Source organism: Hermetia illucens, chromosome 2 (genome assembly GCF_905115235.1).
Source record: "Hermetia illucens chromosome 2, iHerIll2.2.curated.20191125, whole genome shotgun sequence".
Lineage (NCBI taxonomy): Eukaryota > Metazoa > Arthropoda > Insecta > Diptera > Stratiomyidae > Hermetia > Hermetia illucens.
Window position 1 is genome coordinate 54,865,341 of NC_051850.1, and position 18,135 is coordinate 54,883,475.

Consider the following 18,135-nt stretch of genomic DNA (forward strand, 5'->3'; position numbering starts at 1 on the left):
CATGAGATAGCTACACAGTGCAAGGGCCTAGATGAGGTCACTTCTAAAGCGAGAATCTGCATTGCATTAGCGGAGAGTTCAAGCCGAATGACTTGCAGGAGGCATCCATTGTAAGTCTTAGAAAGACGTATGGAAGGACACAGACGCGACTTCCCGGCTACTAGCAAAAGCAGCACGCAAGCTGCTAGATTTCGGGAAGTATTGAATGGGTAGTCTGCCACCTTAGAGAGCAACTCTCGTTGAAGAGATACTTCAAGTGTCTCTTGTAAGGAAATCGGGCGTTGTGGGAAAACAGGTCACATTGATGGATAATGTAACAAGGATCCCAAATGTATATTATGTGATGAAAAAGACGGCCTGGACAGCGGGCATATTGCCGGAAGCGGAAAGTGTTTCCAGTTCAGAAAGGCAATAAATGCAGCGGGCAAATGAGGTAACTCCAGATCAACCGCAATCACTGTGGGGTCGCTCAAGACCTGCTCTCGCAAACCGCTCGCGAATCAGATATCCAAGCGACTATAATAAGCGAACCCTACAGAAACTCTACATAATGTGTGGGTAGCCGAGCCTACAGGTGGAGCTTTGTGGGCGTACGGGGACCAAGCCCTATAGAAATGTATGAGGCAACGCACAAGCGTATGGGCAAAATAGACGATATATACGTATGTAGTTGCTATGCTTCTCCAAGCCTAGAGTTGGCAGAATTCGAAGAAATGGTGTGTAGATTCGTCTTGGAAAGCCATTACCCCACAGAATGGGGAAGTTCACTGACAAATGCAAGAGGGGCTGCTTCAAGCTACTCTCTCAAGGTTGTAATGGGGAAATTTAATGGTCAGGAAGCTTCCGATCTTCTGCTGAAAATTTTTCAGGGTGTGTTTCCTCAGGAGAGCACAACCAGTTACAGTCTGCAGGCACCTTTAGATGTGGCTGTAATACCCACAGTTGCTACAAAGGAAGTACAACAAAGCGCCGAGCCTCGATGGTATGCCAAAGGCTGTAAAGTCGAGATCAGACATATTTGCAGAGTTGTTTCCGATCCATGGAAAACACAAAGGTTAGTGTTGTTGCCTCAACCTGGTAAGCCTCCTGATGAACCATCTTCCTACACGCCTATATTTCTAATCTATAACAAATTGTTTCCGGGTGTAGAGGATCTGAGAGGCTTATCAGACCGACAATTCGGCTTTCGTACGACCAGATCAACTGTTGACGCGATCAAATTGGTCACTGGCGATGCATGAAAAGGGTGGTGCTAGCAAATATGGTGCAGCGATTACTCTTGATGTCCAAAATGTGTTCAACTCAGCCAGTTGAAACCTTATAAGGAGGTCTTTGGCGACGATTGTTGTACCCAGTAATTGCGCTTGTCGATATCTATTTAACAGGTAGAAAGCTCTGGTAAGACACAGACAATGGATTCAGAAAATAGATTGTCTCAACCGGTGTTCCACAGAGCTGAGGCCGCTATTGTGGAACATCATATATAATGATATCCTCAACATTCCAGTTGCTAGCGAGACCACAATAGTGGATTACGTCGATGACATAACATTGATTGTAGCTGCGAAACATCTCGCGGGTGCGGAATAATATTAATCCAAAGCAATCACTGCTATAAAGAAGTGGATGAAAATGCAGGTCTTGCAATCGCGGAGGATAAAACAGAGAGGGTGCTTATCACGGCGGCATAAGGAAACCGCTGCTCGTATCAGAATGGGAAAGCATATCATCACTTCAAAACCAGCAATCAAATATCTTGGAGTGATGATAGATTCGAGGCTGAATTTCAAGTAGCACCTTCGCTGAAAGGGAGTAATCGTTAAGCAGATGGGACCAATGGTGGGAACAGGTGGAAAAGGGTCGATGGACACACAGCCTTATCCTCAATATCAAGGTGTGGTCGCAGAGAACACATAATGAGATAAACTAGGATCTCACACAGTTTTTACAGGACATGACGGATGCCGTAAACGCCCCTATAGGTCTAAATTGAACAGTTCATCGAACTGTCCTAGTCGCGATGGTATTTTGGAGGACCCGAAGCATGTTTTCTTCTATTATAATAGATTCGCAGAGGACATGAAGAGAAGACATTGGGAGCAACAGTCGCGCCGGAATGTCTAATTGGGAAAATATTAGCGTGCCAGGAGGACCGGACTACAGTTAATAATAGTGACGCGAACTCAGTGGAGGTTAAATGAGGCAGAAGAAGCGAAAAAAGCGGAAGAGGACAAGAGTTAGGGAGTGGTGTTAGTAGGTAAAAATTCCACACGCTGGAATATATGCACCAGTGTCCTTAGAAGGTTTCCCCCTCTGGAAAAAACTACTGACGGACAGAGAGACAGACATTGAATCGATTTTAATAAGATTTTATTCAACACAAAACTTTGAAAATCACCGATGTTTCCCGGCGACGGGGCTGAACTTCCCTTTATCTTTCTTTCTAAAGTTCTTACTAAAAATGACCTTTGAAACCCTTTCCACCTTTTGTTCACATCAGGATTCAATCCTGTTGTAATTATCTTCGGTCATTCTCATTGCATTGGGTGCTAGAGACGACGCCGCCTTAGGACTTATTTTTCTTTTTCAGAAATTAATTTTTATTATGTCTTATGAAGTAAGGTCAACTTAGTTGGCATTTTCACAGCAAATTAACTGAATCCGAGATTTTTTGATCTATCGTTTTCTAATTTCTTTCTCTGCCCGACTTCAAAAGCAAAAGATGGATTTTTTACCATGAAAGGGCCAACAAAATATGACAGTATTGCGCTAGCGTGTTGGAGAAACAAGCACTATAGAATGACCAGATATTCGATAAATCTTAGTAATATTCATAATATTCAATCACCTGAACTTTTACGATGCATAATAATGGTAATATACGGCTTTCACTTTAACTACGCAACTATATTTTGTTTAAAAGATGCATTTTGAAGGTGCTTAATATTATAATTATGGTCACAGGTAAGATAGTTGAGTACGATACTTCGATTGATGGGAAATAAGCTCCAAACAATTAAAGATTTACGGCATCTTTGATGCACATATAGTAATGTAGTGTTGGGCCAATTCAAGGGGACGATATTCTCTCTTTTAGATATCGATTTCTCACCTCTTGTCGCAACCCTATCCATACTCTGTCTTATCTTAAATCAATCATAGAGCGTATCTACGTACGTACTACACACAATTCTTCCACGCGCTTCTACTCGATGGAACTCTTACGATATTTGCAATTTGCTTGCAGCCCCCCTTCGCTAGCGAACGCCGGCTGTGAGAAAGGGGTGCTTTGCTCGTCGGGAACACCACGGATCTCGAACGTGAACGATATGGAGATTTGCTGAATGAACACATGTAGCTCCCACAGAATCCTCGCGTGGAGCACCGCAATCTTTAAGATACTTTTAGCGATTTCTTGGCTTTCAGTTTCCACCAAAACGTCGTGTAGTTCGCAACTTAGCCAAGTCGAGTTGAGGGGCTTGATCCAGGTGTAGTGGCTCTCAAGTGATCCACCTAAGCAAGCGTACGTAGTAGCGCACAAGCGACTATAAGAACAGTTTCTTCGGGTCCGTCTCAGTGTAATCTTGGAGTTCTCATTGCATGTGACGGTGGGTGATTTAGCGATATTCTTACTCCATGCCACTGCGGAAATCATTCAGTGAACTGTGACTAAGATCAATTAATCATCACGCAAAGGTGTTTAAGCTCAAATGTCCTCCTTGCGCTTGTACCTGTGATATTTGTGCTGAAACTAAATATTTATGTTGTGTGTAATTAATCGTAAAGTTCTGGACGTTGAACGAGTAACGAAAAGCGTGGAGCACTGTTTAGAGCACTGGAGGTGTCTTACTATTGCGCTTGTACTTTCTTTTGAAATTTAGATTCACGATCAGAGTTTCTGGGTTCAGTGTTTACCGTATCGGTGCGCTTCCCAATCTTTGTACTATTTTTGGAAATTAATATTTTTGATGTTCGTTAGAAGTGAGACTGGGAGAAATTGGGATAGACCAGACGGTTCACTAGACCATGTGCAATACCATCATATACAAAAATATATGAAACATATGACTTCAGAGTAGTCACTCGGCATCTTATAGCAAAATTCAGCTTTTCCTCGACTTTTCTATTCTAGAACTTCTTTATTCGTGTGTTCTTTTCTATCTTGTGCCAAGACACCCTCAGCCCTAGGGGTTATGCGAAATTATTTTAAAGTTCGGATTCATTCTCTGTAGGCAGAAAACCTACGCGTAATTAAAGCATTTTCAACTGAAAGCTCATTTTATATACCTAATTCTGAGTCACCATCACCATGATCGTCATTTCTGTCTTTCAAAAGAACTAACTCCTCCTCACTAGCGGGAAGAAGGATGCATAACAACATTATGGAAATGCGGAAAATGTATCTCTTCTAGCCATACCTATTTTAGGGAAGTGGTGCATCAATAGTGACACGCTCAGACCACTCAATTCGCGATATGAGTTATGATCTGTGATCGGGAAGCTTCCCATATGCATATCGACTCTACGTTGAGAAAATTTTATTGAGAGTTACATAACGCAATAGTAGGATAGATTTCCTAACCGGCAAACGTGTTCATTTATAGTGCCATCGGTTCAAATCAACCTAAAACTATTGTCCATTCTTACACGTAATAAACTAATCCTAAAATGTCGGCGACAACTATTTCCCGTATTCGTCCTGTGACCTCTCAAACTCCACAACTTACCGAAAGTTCACTGACTAGCACCTCACTCAGCAACAGTACAGGTTCTAACAGTGAATCATCGGATCCTGTGGAGTCCGATTACAGTGAAGAGGAAGTTGAAGAGGAGGAGGAGAGTGTATCAGACGAAGAGGAGGAAGATGAGGAAGAGGAAGAAGAAGAGGATGAAGAGGATAGTGGAAGTGAATCAGACGATGAAGCCGAAAGTGAAGAAGAGCAATCTACTGGAAGTAGTACGAGTGTCGAGGAGGCCAAACAGGAGCGAAAGTACTTATTAGATGACTTTCAAATGATCAAAACCATAGGTAAGTACTCCTAATCACATCATTCAAAATGATCTTGCAAATTCGAGCATTGAATGTCACTTAACACTCCAAGTTAGACCATTGTGCAACTTGGTATTTCGAAAGAATGTGTTGCAACAGAATGGAAGCTATAATTTCTCTCTGTCAAAGAATCTCATCTGGATTGATCTGATTTTTCTCTGAAGTAGCTAAGCAATGGGAATTGGGTGAAATTTGAAGTGTTGAAATACATGCGACAGACATGAATGATAGTCGCCTGTTTCAATCATTTTTCGAAATGCTGTTTCTCATGATTTTCATCACGACTTCAGAGGAATGCTGGTGATTAGATTGAAAAACAACATTTGGAGAACGATAGCGTATTAGCGTATTATCAGATGGGAAATATGGAGGAAACCTAGGTTTGAGTTTTATATTGAATTTGTGGTGCTACCACTTTTTAATTAAAACCAGACGGAAAATTAAGGTCGATGTTGAAAACTAGAACGGGCAATAGTAAATGTTTGAACAGGAAGTACTCCACGATTAGTAGACAAGTCAAAAGCCATGAGAAGCGCACGCAAGGTAACAACAGGAAAATTTGGGACCAGGACGATGACCGTTTTTTTTTTTTTGCTTACTTAGAGAACCTGGTAGTTTAAGGATCACTTTTCCAGAAACCACAATGCTTTTTAATGCAATGAAAGTAAAAAAGGTACCCGGAAGGGTTCGATGCTACTATCAACATGGAGCTGAGGCAGCATCTAACGATCCATTTTACCCTTTCAGTTTGAAGAAGAATAGCTAGTGGCAGTAACTAGAGTGAAGCCGCGGGGAGAAAATGAACTAAACTATTCAAGGTTCCATTTTTTTTTTCGGTAGTGCTATGGCCCAGGCCACGGTGGTCGCCTTCCTTGAGCTGTTCCTTTCTGGGAATTCCCGTAATGTCCATGCTTTTAACGAAACCAGTCTATTGCAAGTTAACCAATTTTATGATAATGGATGCAGTTGAGGAATTTATCGGAGTCTAGTCCATTTTGCTCTGGTCCAAGTACTCATTGTACGAAGTATTTATCGTCAAAAATGTTGATTTTGTTTTCCTACGCATTTAACATAGTAATTTTCTATGTCATCTGCTACGTCACTATCTGGATGAACTTGATGATGCTGTATGCTGGTGGTGATCCATTTTAACTTTGGTGGGCAAAATGACTTTCTTGATATTATACTCAAGCGCTAAATTGAACAACATAGGAGCGATTCTATCTCACTCTCTTGGGTCTGAGTTTGAATCAGTTGGATCAGACGTCTCTGGAACTTGACGTTATATATAATAACTTTCGCCATATTATATAAGAAATTTTGATCACCTTATATCTGCTTAAAATTAATGAAAGTTTAGTGCACATCGATAGATCTGCCAACACTTTTCTAGCATCTGTTTAGGGTAGAAGGTTTGTCCCGTTCTGGTTTGGCTTCAACTTTCTTTTGCTAATTTTTGTCAGATTTTAATAAGACGAACAGAGTTATAAGATTTCCTGCAATTATCACTGAGGAGCTGCATTAGATTATGAGTTCCTTATTTGTGGTAAAAGGATATATCAGATATCAGAGGTTACACGGACAAATTCAAAGATGATACATTTAAAATGAAGAGAGCTAGTATGAAGTAAATTAATTTTTTGAGGCCACCACTATCAAAACATCAGAAGTGTCTTATCAAATAGTACCTTGGATCATCTGGGTTCATCTGGAATAATATTCAGTTCAGTATCTTACATTGAGTGATAATGCATTATGGAGCGGAAATATTTGTTTTTTTTTAGCTAACCGACCAATAAGAAACCATCCATTATCTTCTTGATACCTTATTAGTTTTGGGTGGCTTTGTTAGGTTACGCCTTGTAGAGACCGCTGGTCTCACGCCACTTTCGGTTTTTTTTTTATTTTCCTCTGCCGTTCTGCAAGCAAATCTATTTAATGGCTTGCAGCGTCTCATTTTGATATCGCATAGCACTTCCATCCTATTTCCTATTTTCTCTATCCCTTCATTCAACTATTTAACTTACATTGTCGCTTTAGTTTCCTTTTAAAAATTTTACCCAAACTAATTTAATACCAAAACTTTCCTCAACCCTGATTATCAAACCTTTTCTTTTTCTTCAACCTTTGTCCCGTCGGCTCGTTGTAATTGGTTTCGCCATTTGGTTCCATCAAATGCCTGGTCTAGACGCAGTTTCGAGGCTTTTAAATCCCCATCCAATGTATCAAGACACCGTTAGTTCAGACGGCTTTTTGGTCGCTTACCATAAACTTCGATGTTCAAACCAATCTTGGCAAGTGAATTCTCGTTAGCGCACATTACGTGGCCATTCCATCGAAGATATTCTTACTTCGGACTTGTCCAACGCAACATCTTCGTCTCTATTATCGCAAGACGCCGTTCATTGTCTTTCATAGTCGGTCAACACTCAGAACCATAGGGAGGGACAGGACGGACGACATTACGGTAAAATTTAGACCCGAGATATTTAAGTCGCTCAGTTCTGGGCAGATCACTGCCGCTAACAGTAAATGTGCCTGTTTCATGGGGATCGGTCGTCAAAAATTCGGTTTTATTTAGATTCAATCTGAGACTGTGTTGCACGAGGCAATCATTCCATTTTCGGACAAGTTGCTCGAGATCATTTTTGTTATTAAACGCTACCAAAAAATCATCTACATGTGTGACAGTGTCCATAACAAGAACAAAGAGGAGTGCTGAGAGGGCGCTACCTTATTGAACATCAACAGAAACACGAAGCGGTTTTGATATACCCGCAACACTTCGAACTTTACTTTTCGGATCATGATAAAGCAATTGAACCGAACGCACGAGTTCTTCTGGCACTACGTGTTATCGTAAAGCATACCAGATGAATTCGTGTGGCAAACGGTCAAAAGCTTTCTCTAGATCCAGAAATGCAATTTAAAGAGGGCGATGCTTCTCACGGTGTTTCTGCATGAGTAACCGCGCAGCGTGTATTGCGTCAGTAGTTCCGCAGTTTTCGATCAGTCCGGCTTGAGTCAGGGTTATTTCAACGATTTCACGAATACGATTGTCAAGAATGCGTTCAAAAATCTTCATGGTATGAGAAAGTAACCGGATCGGACGATAATTTAAACATTCTGCAGGACTACCTTTCATTTTTGATAAACCATGTGTTCATAAGTAGAAGGTCATGAGTGTCAGCAAAATCAATTATACTGGCCCCCCTCATTGCACGTCCCTCATCCCTTTCCTCCATGGCACCTGTAACTCTCTGCCTTTTCGCCGGCAATAACGATATAGTCATCAGCAGGCACGTTGTTACTCGATTCGATTATGTTGTTTCTAATGACATTGGATGCATTTTCTTGGTCGGCCTGTAGCGCTATTTAGCATATTGGAATAACTCCAACTATACGTTATTTATCTCTTTCCCTGATCTCAGCATTTTATTTTTGTTTTACTGAGGATACTACAAAGTACATTGCCTCGAACGCTCCTCCTTTACCTGGGATTGTGACCAGCATTCTATGTTAATAGCATGGCGTGATTATGGGTAAAATACTATCAAAATAGTCTGTTTTTAAGGTTTTGTGTAAACACAAAACCTTATTAAAATCGGTTTACCGTCTGTCTGTCTGTCTGTCCGTTTGTCTGTCTGTCTGTCTGTCTGTCCGTCACACGCATTTTTCTCGGAGACGGTTATAGCGATTGACACCAAATTTGGTAGAAAGGTGGGAACTGTGAACGCTCACACATACAGTGAGTTACATCCTTTTACGTTGAATTTAAGGGGGGGGGGGGGTCCCCATACATGCAAAAGGGGGGTGTAAATTTTTTTTTCATCAAATATAGTCATGTGGAGTATCAAATTAAAGGTCTCGATTAGTACTTTTCGAAGCCGGTCTTAGTTTTGACATTTCTTGGAAACGTGGGGAGTGCGGGGGGTTGAAAGTGATCATTTCTTTAAGGGGGCCATTCTCAGAAACTACCAAACCGAAAAATCTGAAAAAAATCAGGAGGCTGCCACTATATAGTGCCTTGGCTCCGAAATACCTTTCATACCGATATCTGTTCAAATAAAGTTAATAATAGTATATTACTATAATTTTTTGTAATTCATCCTTAAATTCATCCTAGCGGCACGAAATTCTGCAGTAATATAGGCTATAACGTAGAGCATGATCGTACCAAGTTTGATGGAAATCGCACTATTACTAACAAATTTATAATACGTTGAAGTTGTTGCTTCTTTGAAAATTGAAGACTATCAATGTCAATATCACCCGAAAGTGGACATATGCAAATATTACGTGCTACGTACTAAGAAATACACAAAACCTTTCGTACCTGAAGCGTCCAGCTTCCGGTTTCCCGACTTGTTTTTGGTTGCAAAGGTGGACAATTATATGCATTTTGCATGAACCAGGTCGAGCCAAATTAATGTACAAGTATGTGAGCATAGCCTTCGACCTAGCGGATAGTATAAAATCGAAGTCCCATTTTGTACATAAAGGGCGAGTCAGTTTCGGGATAGAATATGGAGGTGATCGATCAGCTGCGAGAGAAACACAGCTGGTTCTCGGACGATCGATTGATCACTTCGCGGATAATGAGGGGCAGTTTGCCAACTTAATAGAGAGCGAACGTTGGACAAGAAGTTTAGCGATAAAGTCAAACTGTGTTAAAAAAATTTCCGTTATTGTTGAATTCCCTTCTGTGTATACAAAAGATACATATTGCCTCCTAAAAGTACAGGTTGAGTCAATAATTGTAGTTGAAGATGAATAAAAAGAAAAAAACTCACTAAATTGCTTTCTTAAAAACATGATATTCCGACAGTCTTTCACCGAATTCTTGATGTGTAAATTATAAAAGGTATTTTGTGGTATCTAGCGAAAATTTGTATCAGAATAAGATAAACCCAAGTAATTGAAACCATATAGAACACCGCAAAACCACCCAGCAGAGGCGAAAGCGTTTATGAACAAGGTGAAGTGACGAAATAACACAAAACTACTTGGATGATGACATCCAACTTAAAAGATAACCCCATGAAATCGGATACTAAAAATTCCCGATGTTATTTTCTAACTTGTTTGGCGAGTGATTGAATCAAAGCGGATCCTTAGAGGTCCACCAAGAAAAATAAGAAAATTTCAACTAACTGGTCGCCGTTTCGCCTTTATAACACTCGATCTTACAATAGAGGACATCTCTATGTATGGTGTTGATTCTAAATGTCCAGCTAATTCAGAAATTCCAATTAATCTAGGGCAGCCCAAGGTGAGGATAAGTTTTTTCTCGGAGACCCTACCGCGTATTCTGACACAAAAGAAACCCCATCGATACATTTTCTATATCACTTTGACCATGCAAACTGTACCTTCCCAAGAATAATGCGGTATTTCAGACCTGGTTGAAGACTTCAAGAGGGTGGCCATCCCCATGCGTTCACCATATAGAACGAATGAGGAGTAATTTAAAATTCCCAATACAAGACGTAATTACGACCAACAAGTTTACACTCATAAACTAGAACCTATGAAAAGCTATTAATTTCATTACTGTATTATATTCGACAGAATTGCGTTTTAAAAAAATACAATGAATAATATGGCAAATCAAGGAGGCTCGTTTCACGCTCTTAATGTCTGGTTGATAGATGTTCCTAAGCTGTGGGGTGCACAGTCTTTTATTTGTGTTTTTCTAACCTCATTTTGCCTACTATTACCACTGTGCCAAGAGACAGGGGCTTTAGTGATGGTAGTCGGTAGATTATTGAGAACACCCACCGAGAACCCCCAATGAGCACATTTACAGAATGGTGTACTTCTGCACGGTTCGAACCAGACTATGTGAGACTCCTACGGTATCTGGAGACGCCGCGAAGGATTCAGGTACAGCATCCTCACAAGATGCCAAATTTCTTTAATTTCTTGAGGCATAGCTTATTGTTATTATTGTGATGGGTAAAAGTGTCAATAATATCCGTGAAGTAACGCATTTTGTCAACCAACAGAACGTCAGAATATGACGACCACTCAAAAGTTGCTGATTCCGCTTCACCCCCTCGGGGTACTGAAAAATGGATCCTTCAAGTTAAATAGAGTCACCCAACAATGTGATTTGCTCTTTCCCGTAAAATAACTACATATCTAATCGACTAGGTGGTTATGTTATTACCAGAATCTTAACAACGCTCCAACCTCTGATGTCACGGAGCAGGTCCATCCGCTTCACAGCAAATTTCGATAATGCCTTTGAATATGTAGTCCAAATCCGTTTTCTAGATTGATTTTTGTCCACAACGAACACATTCGATGTGTTTATTTTGTCCTTCCTGTTAATTTTGTTCTTCCCGAGAAACACGATTTCAACACCAGTTCCAGACGTTGCATAAATTCGGATAGTAGAGCATCCGTCAAACCACTAATTCGAACATTAGTTCCTTACAGAGGTCCCATCTGGGTCATAGCTACCAACCTTAGCCTAATATGCGGTTCGTGATGACCTTTCCTTTACATTCAAATATTACGACTGAACATGTCATAACATGTGGCCAGATTGGTATTTGGCACACCATTAAAAGCTTGAACTCAATCGATATATTGACTAAACAGAGTTATTTGGCTTCAAGTATCCTATCCTACAATTACCGAGTCGATAATGAGTTGATCTTTTTAACCATTCTGTATTTGTAGAGGCTTAGCAAGTAAGTTATCGGTCTTGCATCTGCGGGTTCGTATACCATATTTTTTTTAGGGAGAAGGCAGGCAGGTGGAAATTCCTCAAGCGGGCAGTCGTCTTCAGTGCATTCTAAACCCGTAAGAAGTGACTGGCCCCATACTATTGCAGCCAACTACAGATGGCAAAAAATACCTGTTTCTCCAGAACTTGAACTACGCATGCTTCACGGGGGAAAGTGCAGTTCTGATAAATCTACTGCAATTTATTTTTGACCCGTATCCCAGTATGCCAGTACTGATTCGAGCCAGCCTAGCAATGTCCTACTTCAATGCGTTGGTCATGCAACCTGACAACTATCACTACACCACAATTTACTGTCGTCTTAATAGTAACATATTTACACACAATTGAGACACAATTTCATCAATAATTTGAAATAAGACACTCGCAGTTGCTCGAGATGCATATAGCCTACGAATGACTGGTCTATGCAATGGATCCACCGTCGAAATTCTATACACGCTTGTTGAAATTCATGCTTAAGGAACAGTGAAAAAAATGTGGAAAAGTCTACTTCGGTGAGTACCCAACATTTTGCCCGTAATGCAGCGCGATGTTGTTGATGCTGATGTTTCTGACCCATTAGGCCTTTGCTACCAATTTCCCACTACCACTCGTCCTCTCCCCTTATTAAGAAGTATTCGGTAAGCAGTCTCTAGTTTAGGATGATGTCAAAACCGGTTTGAACCGCAGAGTCTTCATCAGGAAATGTGAAGCCAGGGCGATATAAAGTGATTATTTTTCGTAGTTTTCCTTTTTGTACAGAGGCAATACGCAGATTTGGGAATAATTCGATTCCTTTTGAAGGTGCAATACTGAATTGGTTAAAAATTAGCTTTTCGATCTTGTTGGGCCCGGTTCGTCATGGTCATTTGTGTTCAAGGAGCTTGTGCTTACCTCACTTGTTATGTTGCTTTATAACTTCAGTATGAAATGTGATAATAATAAAACTGAGACACAATCTTATTCAAACTAAAATAATAAGAAACCAAAATTAGAAAAAAAGAAAAAATGAGAAGAAAAATTGGGTCAGTATTTTTTGTTGAGGATATTGGGAGTCCTGAGTCCGCATCCACTTGATGACGGACCGAACCACTTGGGAAGCAACTTACTTCCTCTCTTGTGGTCCAAGGATCCCTCTTTTTGGGTTAAACTGTGGGTAGTGATCGTCTCTTAAATTTGAAACTGATAATTTTTGCCCAACAAACGTAGAAGCAGAGGCACGCAGTTTTCAGAGTACAAACACACAAATGAGTGCATGCCGTACTCAAAATTATAGTCATACCCAAAACTGAAATTAATTCTTTGCTCCGATCGATGTTAAAATCATAATTTTCTCCAAATCTTGCTGATATTGACCAATTAAACGTTGATTTCCCAAATATAGTATATTGGTCGCTTATATAAATATTATGACAATTTCAGAGCAGCACCGTATTTAGAACAGAGTCAATAAAGTTAAATATAAATAATCCCCGAAGCAATTGTCTAAATGAAAACGAAATTTCTTCACTTGAGAAAATATTGTATAACTGAAAATATTTTACCCGATTTAAATATATGAGAAGTCATTTACTCCACTCAAATGCGTTTTAAGAATATTGCAATAAAAATATCACCCTCCTCACAATATAGAAGATTGTCAAAATTCAAAAAAAAGGAAAAAGATGGAAATGTAAGTTAAGTAAGATTAAAGCTTTACATATTGTGTTCGAAATAAATTTTTTAAATTGCTGAATTTTGATCGTTTAATTCGGCCCGCGCCTAAGCGATGCTTTACGAAAGAATTCTTCACCTACTTGCCCGCTTCTTTGCTTGCCACTTTAAAAAGCCAGATTCTTAGCTATTCGATTTTTCACAATTCATTAACCAAAATATCACGTGCGTTATGACCGGAATAGGTCAAAACTCCCTAATTATCAACCGGTATCATGGTATATTCTGATTATAGTGAAAACGTGAAATGCGACTAAAAATATGTGACCTGATCACAAGCATGGACTCGAACATCTCGGTACAACATTTTGGTAAGCCAGATGTTACGACCTTACAGGCCTTGGTTGTTACTGAAGCACACCTTATGGGACTCCTTGCCTTACTTGCTAACTTAAGATCTACAAAAGTTGAGATGGGTTCTGTTTGAAAGTTGAGATATTAAAGTAGTTAAGAGGAAAGTGAGAAGAAGGTCCTAAAATGAAAGAAGCAGCAAAAAAGGAAAAGCTTCTCATCTAGAGAAAAAAAAATTGTTGCAAAGTAAAAGTATCTTGCAGAACAAGGTCACTATCTTGGGAGAGTTGGTTCCACTGTGTGGCATAACCAGCAATTTATCTCTCGCCCTCCTTAATGTGTGACCTATCCACTGTCACTTCCACCTTCTGATCACATCGTGCCCTGTGCACCGGCTAAATTCTTTGTTCGAGATAATATCAGTCCAGCTTCTTCCGATGATGCGACGCAGACAAGTGTTTATGAAGGTTTGGAACCTTCTAGTAACAGTGGGGGTCACTTTACATATGCCACTCCCATATAGGAACACAGAAAGAATTCTAGCACAGATCAGAATTCAACTTGATCTGGTTTTATGATAATTGCATTTGCAGAATTTAGACAAGGCAGCGCAAGCCGATCTATCGCTTTTGGCGCTTCGGACGATATCCACCAGTTCGATGCCACCGTCGATAAAAACCACGGCTCCTATATATACAAATACTGAGCTGTTAGGATGTGATTCAGATGTTTCGGGAAGTTTCAACGCTTCTCCGACCAAAACGGCATCGATGGTTCGTGTTTTAGAGTTTTCGAAGGTGGTTTGTTTGCATATGTATCACCATTGTTTTTTAATGTGCTGGTACAGTGGGGCTGTCTTTCCTTGAAGTATCTCTTCTTTTGATGAGGCAAGGATTCAGTCCAGAAATCGAAATTAATTAGAAGTTGGAACTAATTGCTTACAGCAGACCTTTGATGGGGTAGCTTTATTAAGGCGGAAAATAGAGTACAGCGTTCTGAAGACACCGTTTGCACGGCTGAGAATACGCTCTCAACTCTGATATGAGGGATGCTGATTGAATTTGAGTTTATGGTACCTACATAGTTCAATGTAGAGATAGAAGAAATAAGGGTTCATAAAGGCAATTTTCTAATCTGAAATAATAAAAAAATTGTTGTTTCTTTTTCGTTGCTGTGGATATTTATTCTTGCAAATACCGATATTTCGGGAACCACTTGTTAGCACTGATGAAGGGAAAATCGTTGGAAACACCGCATAATTACACTCAGAATTTTCTAATGTCATAAATAATTTCCTGAATACATTTCTAGCGAGGAAATGGGGGTTCAGCAGGCAGTGATTGAATAGTTTTAAAAGGAAGGAACCAGCATTTTTGCAAAGATTATAGATTATGTAGTACGATCGGTTGATTTCATGAAGAAAGATGATTATTCAATGGTGTTGATGAATTGATGTCAGCTTCAAAGCTCTGACGAAGCATGTGAAGAGCGGAGTGATGAGGCCACAGTATATTATAATAGGCAGATGACTATTCTAATCCAAAGAACTTCAGACAGATCAGATTGACTTCATTCTTGCTGAAAGGTTTTGAGAGACTGGTGAAGCGACACATTCATGGAAACGCACTTAGGTCGCACTCACTTAATGAAAACCAACATACTTACCAGCGTGAAAAGAGGATGCATTGAGTGGTGAGTACGCGATGGAGGTGTTCGTGGACATTGAAAGGAATTTTAACTGTGCGCCTTTTCAAAAACTTTGGCAGGCCGTCAGAGCGCATGGTGTTGATGATGCTTTAATCAAGTGGATCCATGCTATGCTAACGAAAAGATTGCTGTGCGCTGAGGTGGGAGTCGATCGCTATCTGACTGCAGAAGCGACGAAAGGCTGTTCCCAAGGAGGTGTGCTTTCGCCGCTTCTGTCGAGTATGCTGATCGACTCACTACTATGTGAACTGCATAATTTGCTAATACACGCTCAAGCTTATGCTGATGACGTGGCTGCGCTTGCTGTTGATCGGGATCTTGGAACGGTGTGTAGAAATATACAACGTGTCGTTTATTTGATACACAATTGGTCCCTCAAACATGGCCTCTCAGTTAATCCAAATAACACCACAATGGTATTATTCACAAAAAGGAGAAAACTGGATGGTTGTTGCCGCAGTGAGATAAGGGGTACTACCCTTAACTCTCCGAAGAACTGAAATATCTGGGAGTCATTTTAGATAAAAAACTTCTTTGGAACAAACATGGAGAGGTAAAGATGAAACGAGCTCTCACAGCTTATGGGCTGTGCAGACGGACCTTTGCCTCGACGTGGGGACTCAAGCCTCATGGGGTAATGTGGATATACGTTGCCATCATTAGGCGGTTTATGCATCCGTAGTGTGGTGGGTTAAGGTGAGACAAAAAGGTTTTCACCGTAAACTAGCCGCACTGCAAAGAACTGTGTGTCTGGGTATCACTGGTGCCATGAGCACGATATCCGCCGCAACTCTAAATGCACTACTCAATTTGCAGCCCCTGGATATATTCATTCAAAGCACTGCAATGAGAGCGGCTCATAGACTAATTCGATTAGATCTATGGGGAAACAACGGATCTGGGGGGCACAGAGCATTGGAAGGGTTGCTGGGAGTTCTGAATCCTCCAGTTCTTACAATGCCTTCCGATTCTCGTGTCCCCATACATTTGTTTGGTAGAAGATACGAAGTTACCCTCAAGCGTAGCGTGAACTGGGAAATCCCAGAGAAATGCGGGGCGGGATATACGGAAGTCTTCTACACCGGTAGCTCAAGAACAAAACAGGATTCGGGGCCGGAGTTTACCTCTCGACTGAAAGCGAGAAATGGGCTTTTCCTTTGGGACATTATGCAACGGTTTTTCAAGTTCATGCGATTGAAAGGCAGCCGTATCGCAATCTGCAGTGTAGCCAAGCTGCATTGAGGGCGTTGAGTAGTCCTTTGATCATCATGAAAATCATTCAGGAATGCAGAAATCGTTTGAACTCTATGTCTAGATTCTATACGGTGGAACTACTTCGGGTACCTTGTCACTGTGGCGTAGAGGGAAATGAAATGCTTTAGCGAAAGAGTGATCAATCTCCCCTATGCCGGGACCGGAACCAGCAATTGGAATATCAGTAGCATTGGCTAAATCTGTCTTCAAAAACTGGGAGCAAGCTTCCCACAATGACAGGTGGCAGAGCCTAAATGCTGCTCCACACACCGAACTTTTCCTGCCAGAACCGAACGTGCGTATCGCAAAGTTTATCCTGGCGAAAAGCAGGAGAACTGGCGGGAGTATTGTGGGAATTCTGACAGTCCATAATTCACTAGCTGGGCATATGTTCAATATAGGAATTACTCAAGATGATACGTGTCCCTCCTGTAATGAGGAAGCGTGGCATTTTCTATGTGAATGCCCCGCCTGTGGACGAATCAGACATCAGATCTTTGGTGCCAATGTCCTCCAGTAGCATCACATCCACTAACGGAAATCCAGCGATACTTTAACAACTTCAGAATATTCCGTTAAATGGGGGTGTCGAGTACAATGGGCCAACACGGCCTGAGGGCTCAGAAGCTGTCGCTTCTCCCCGATCATACACACATACATCCTTTTTTCCATTCAAAAATCTAATCCACCCTCTCCCTCTCCCTCCTCTTTCAGTGTTCTCTGAAATTAAGTCACAGGAAACCTTATTTCGCTCTAAATTCCAAGTACGTCTTAAGGGAAAACTAATTATTTTGGGGGTTTAAATATAGTTATTATGCGTTTTAATAGAATTTCTTCATGATACCGAGAGCTGTGTTAGAAAATCAATGCTAATTTGTGGAAGTCTGTACCCCACTATTATAACGAAAGTCAATCTGTACAGTTGTAAGAACTGAGAAAGGAAGCCACCCCAAAAATATCGACATATGCAACCAAATATACTATGACTGTCCTTAATAAAGAGTCTGCTCTTTTCTTTCATAAATTCAGGACAACCAGAAAGCCATGATATGACACTGTATCGAATTGAAAAATATTGTCACAAATATTTATTAGATATAAAAGATTTTAATCCCTAAAGCCAAGAACTAAGCGGACTATATTTAACTAATTTCAACTAAAATGAAAGTAAGATTTAAAACTAATATATCAACTAATTTATCCCAACTGTGGCTTACAATTATACATGAATTATAGACATTTAATTGACATATTATGGCGTCTAGTTTCCACAAAGCTGAACTATTAAAACTTTCGTCATTTCATAGACGAATATAAATATATACGTAGGTATGGATGTACTTAGCATTGACATTGTGTTTATACGTTGTTCAGAGAAAAT

At 40.4% G+C, this 18,135-nt stretch overlaps 1 protein-coding gene across 5 annotated transcripts in view; it reads left to right on the forward strand.

Moving 5' to 3' along the window:
- Nucleotides 1–3,409: 3,409 nt before the first annotated feature.
- LOC119648992 (cAMP-dependent protein kinase catalytic subunit 3) overlaps nt 3,410–18,135 on the forward strand; it is a 98,582-nt gene continuing 83,856 nt past the window's right edge. Inside the window, exons 1-2 of one of the 5 annotated variants that reach the window (XM_038050919.1) lie at nt 3,410–3,841; nt 4,605–5,029. In XM_038050919.1, coding sequence (XP_037906847.1) covers nt 4,669–5,029 — 361 coding nt within the window. In that variant the 5' untranslated portion in view covers nt 3,410–3,841; nt 4,605–4,668. The other 4 variants (XM_038050920.1, XM_038050918.1, XM_038050922.1 and 1 more) reach the window with 4 other exon arrangements.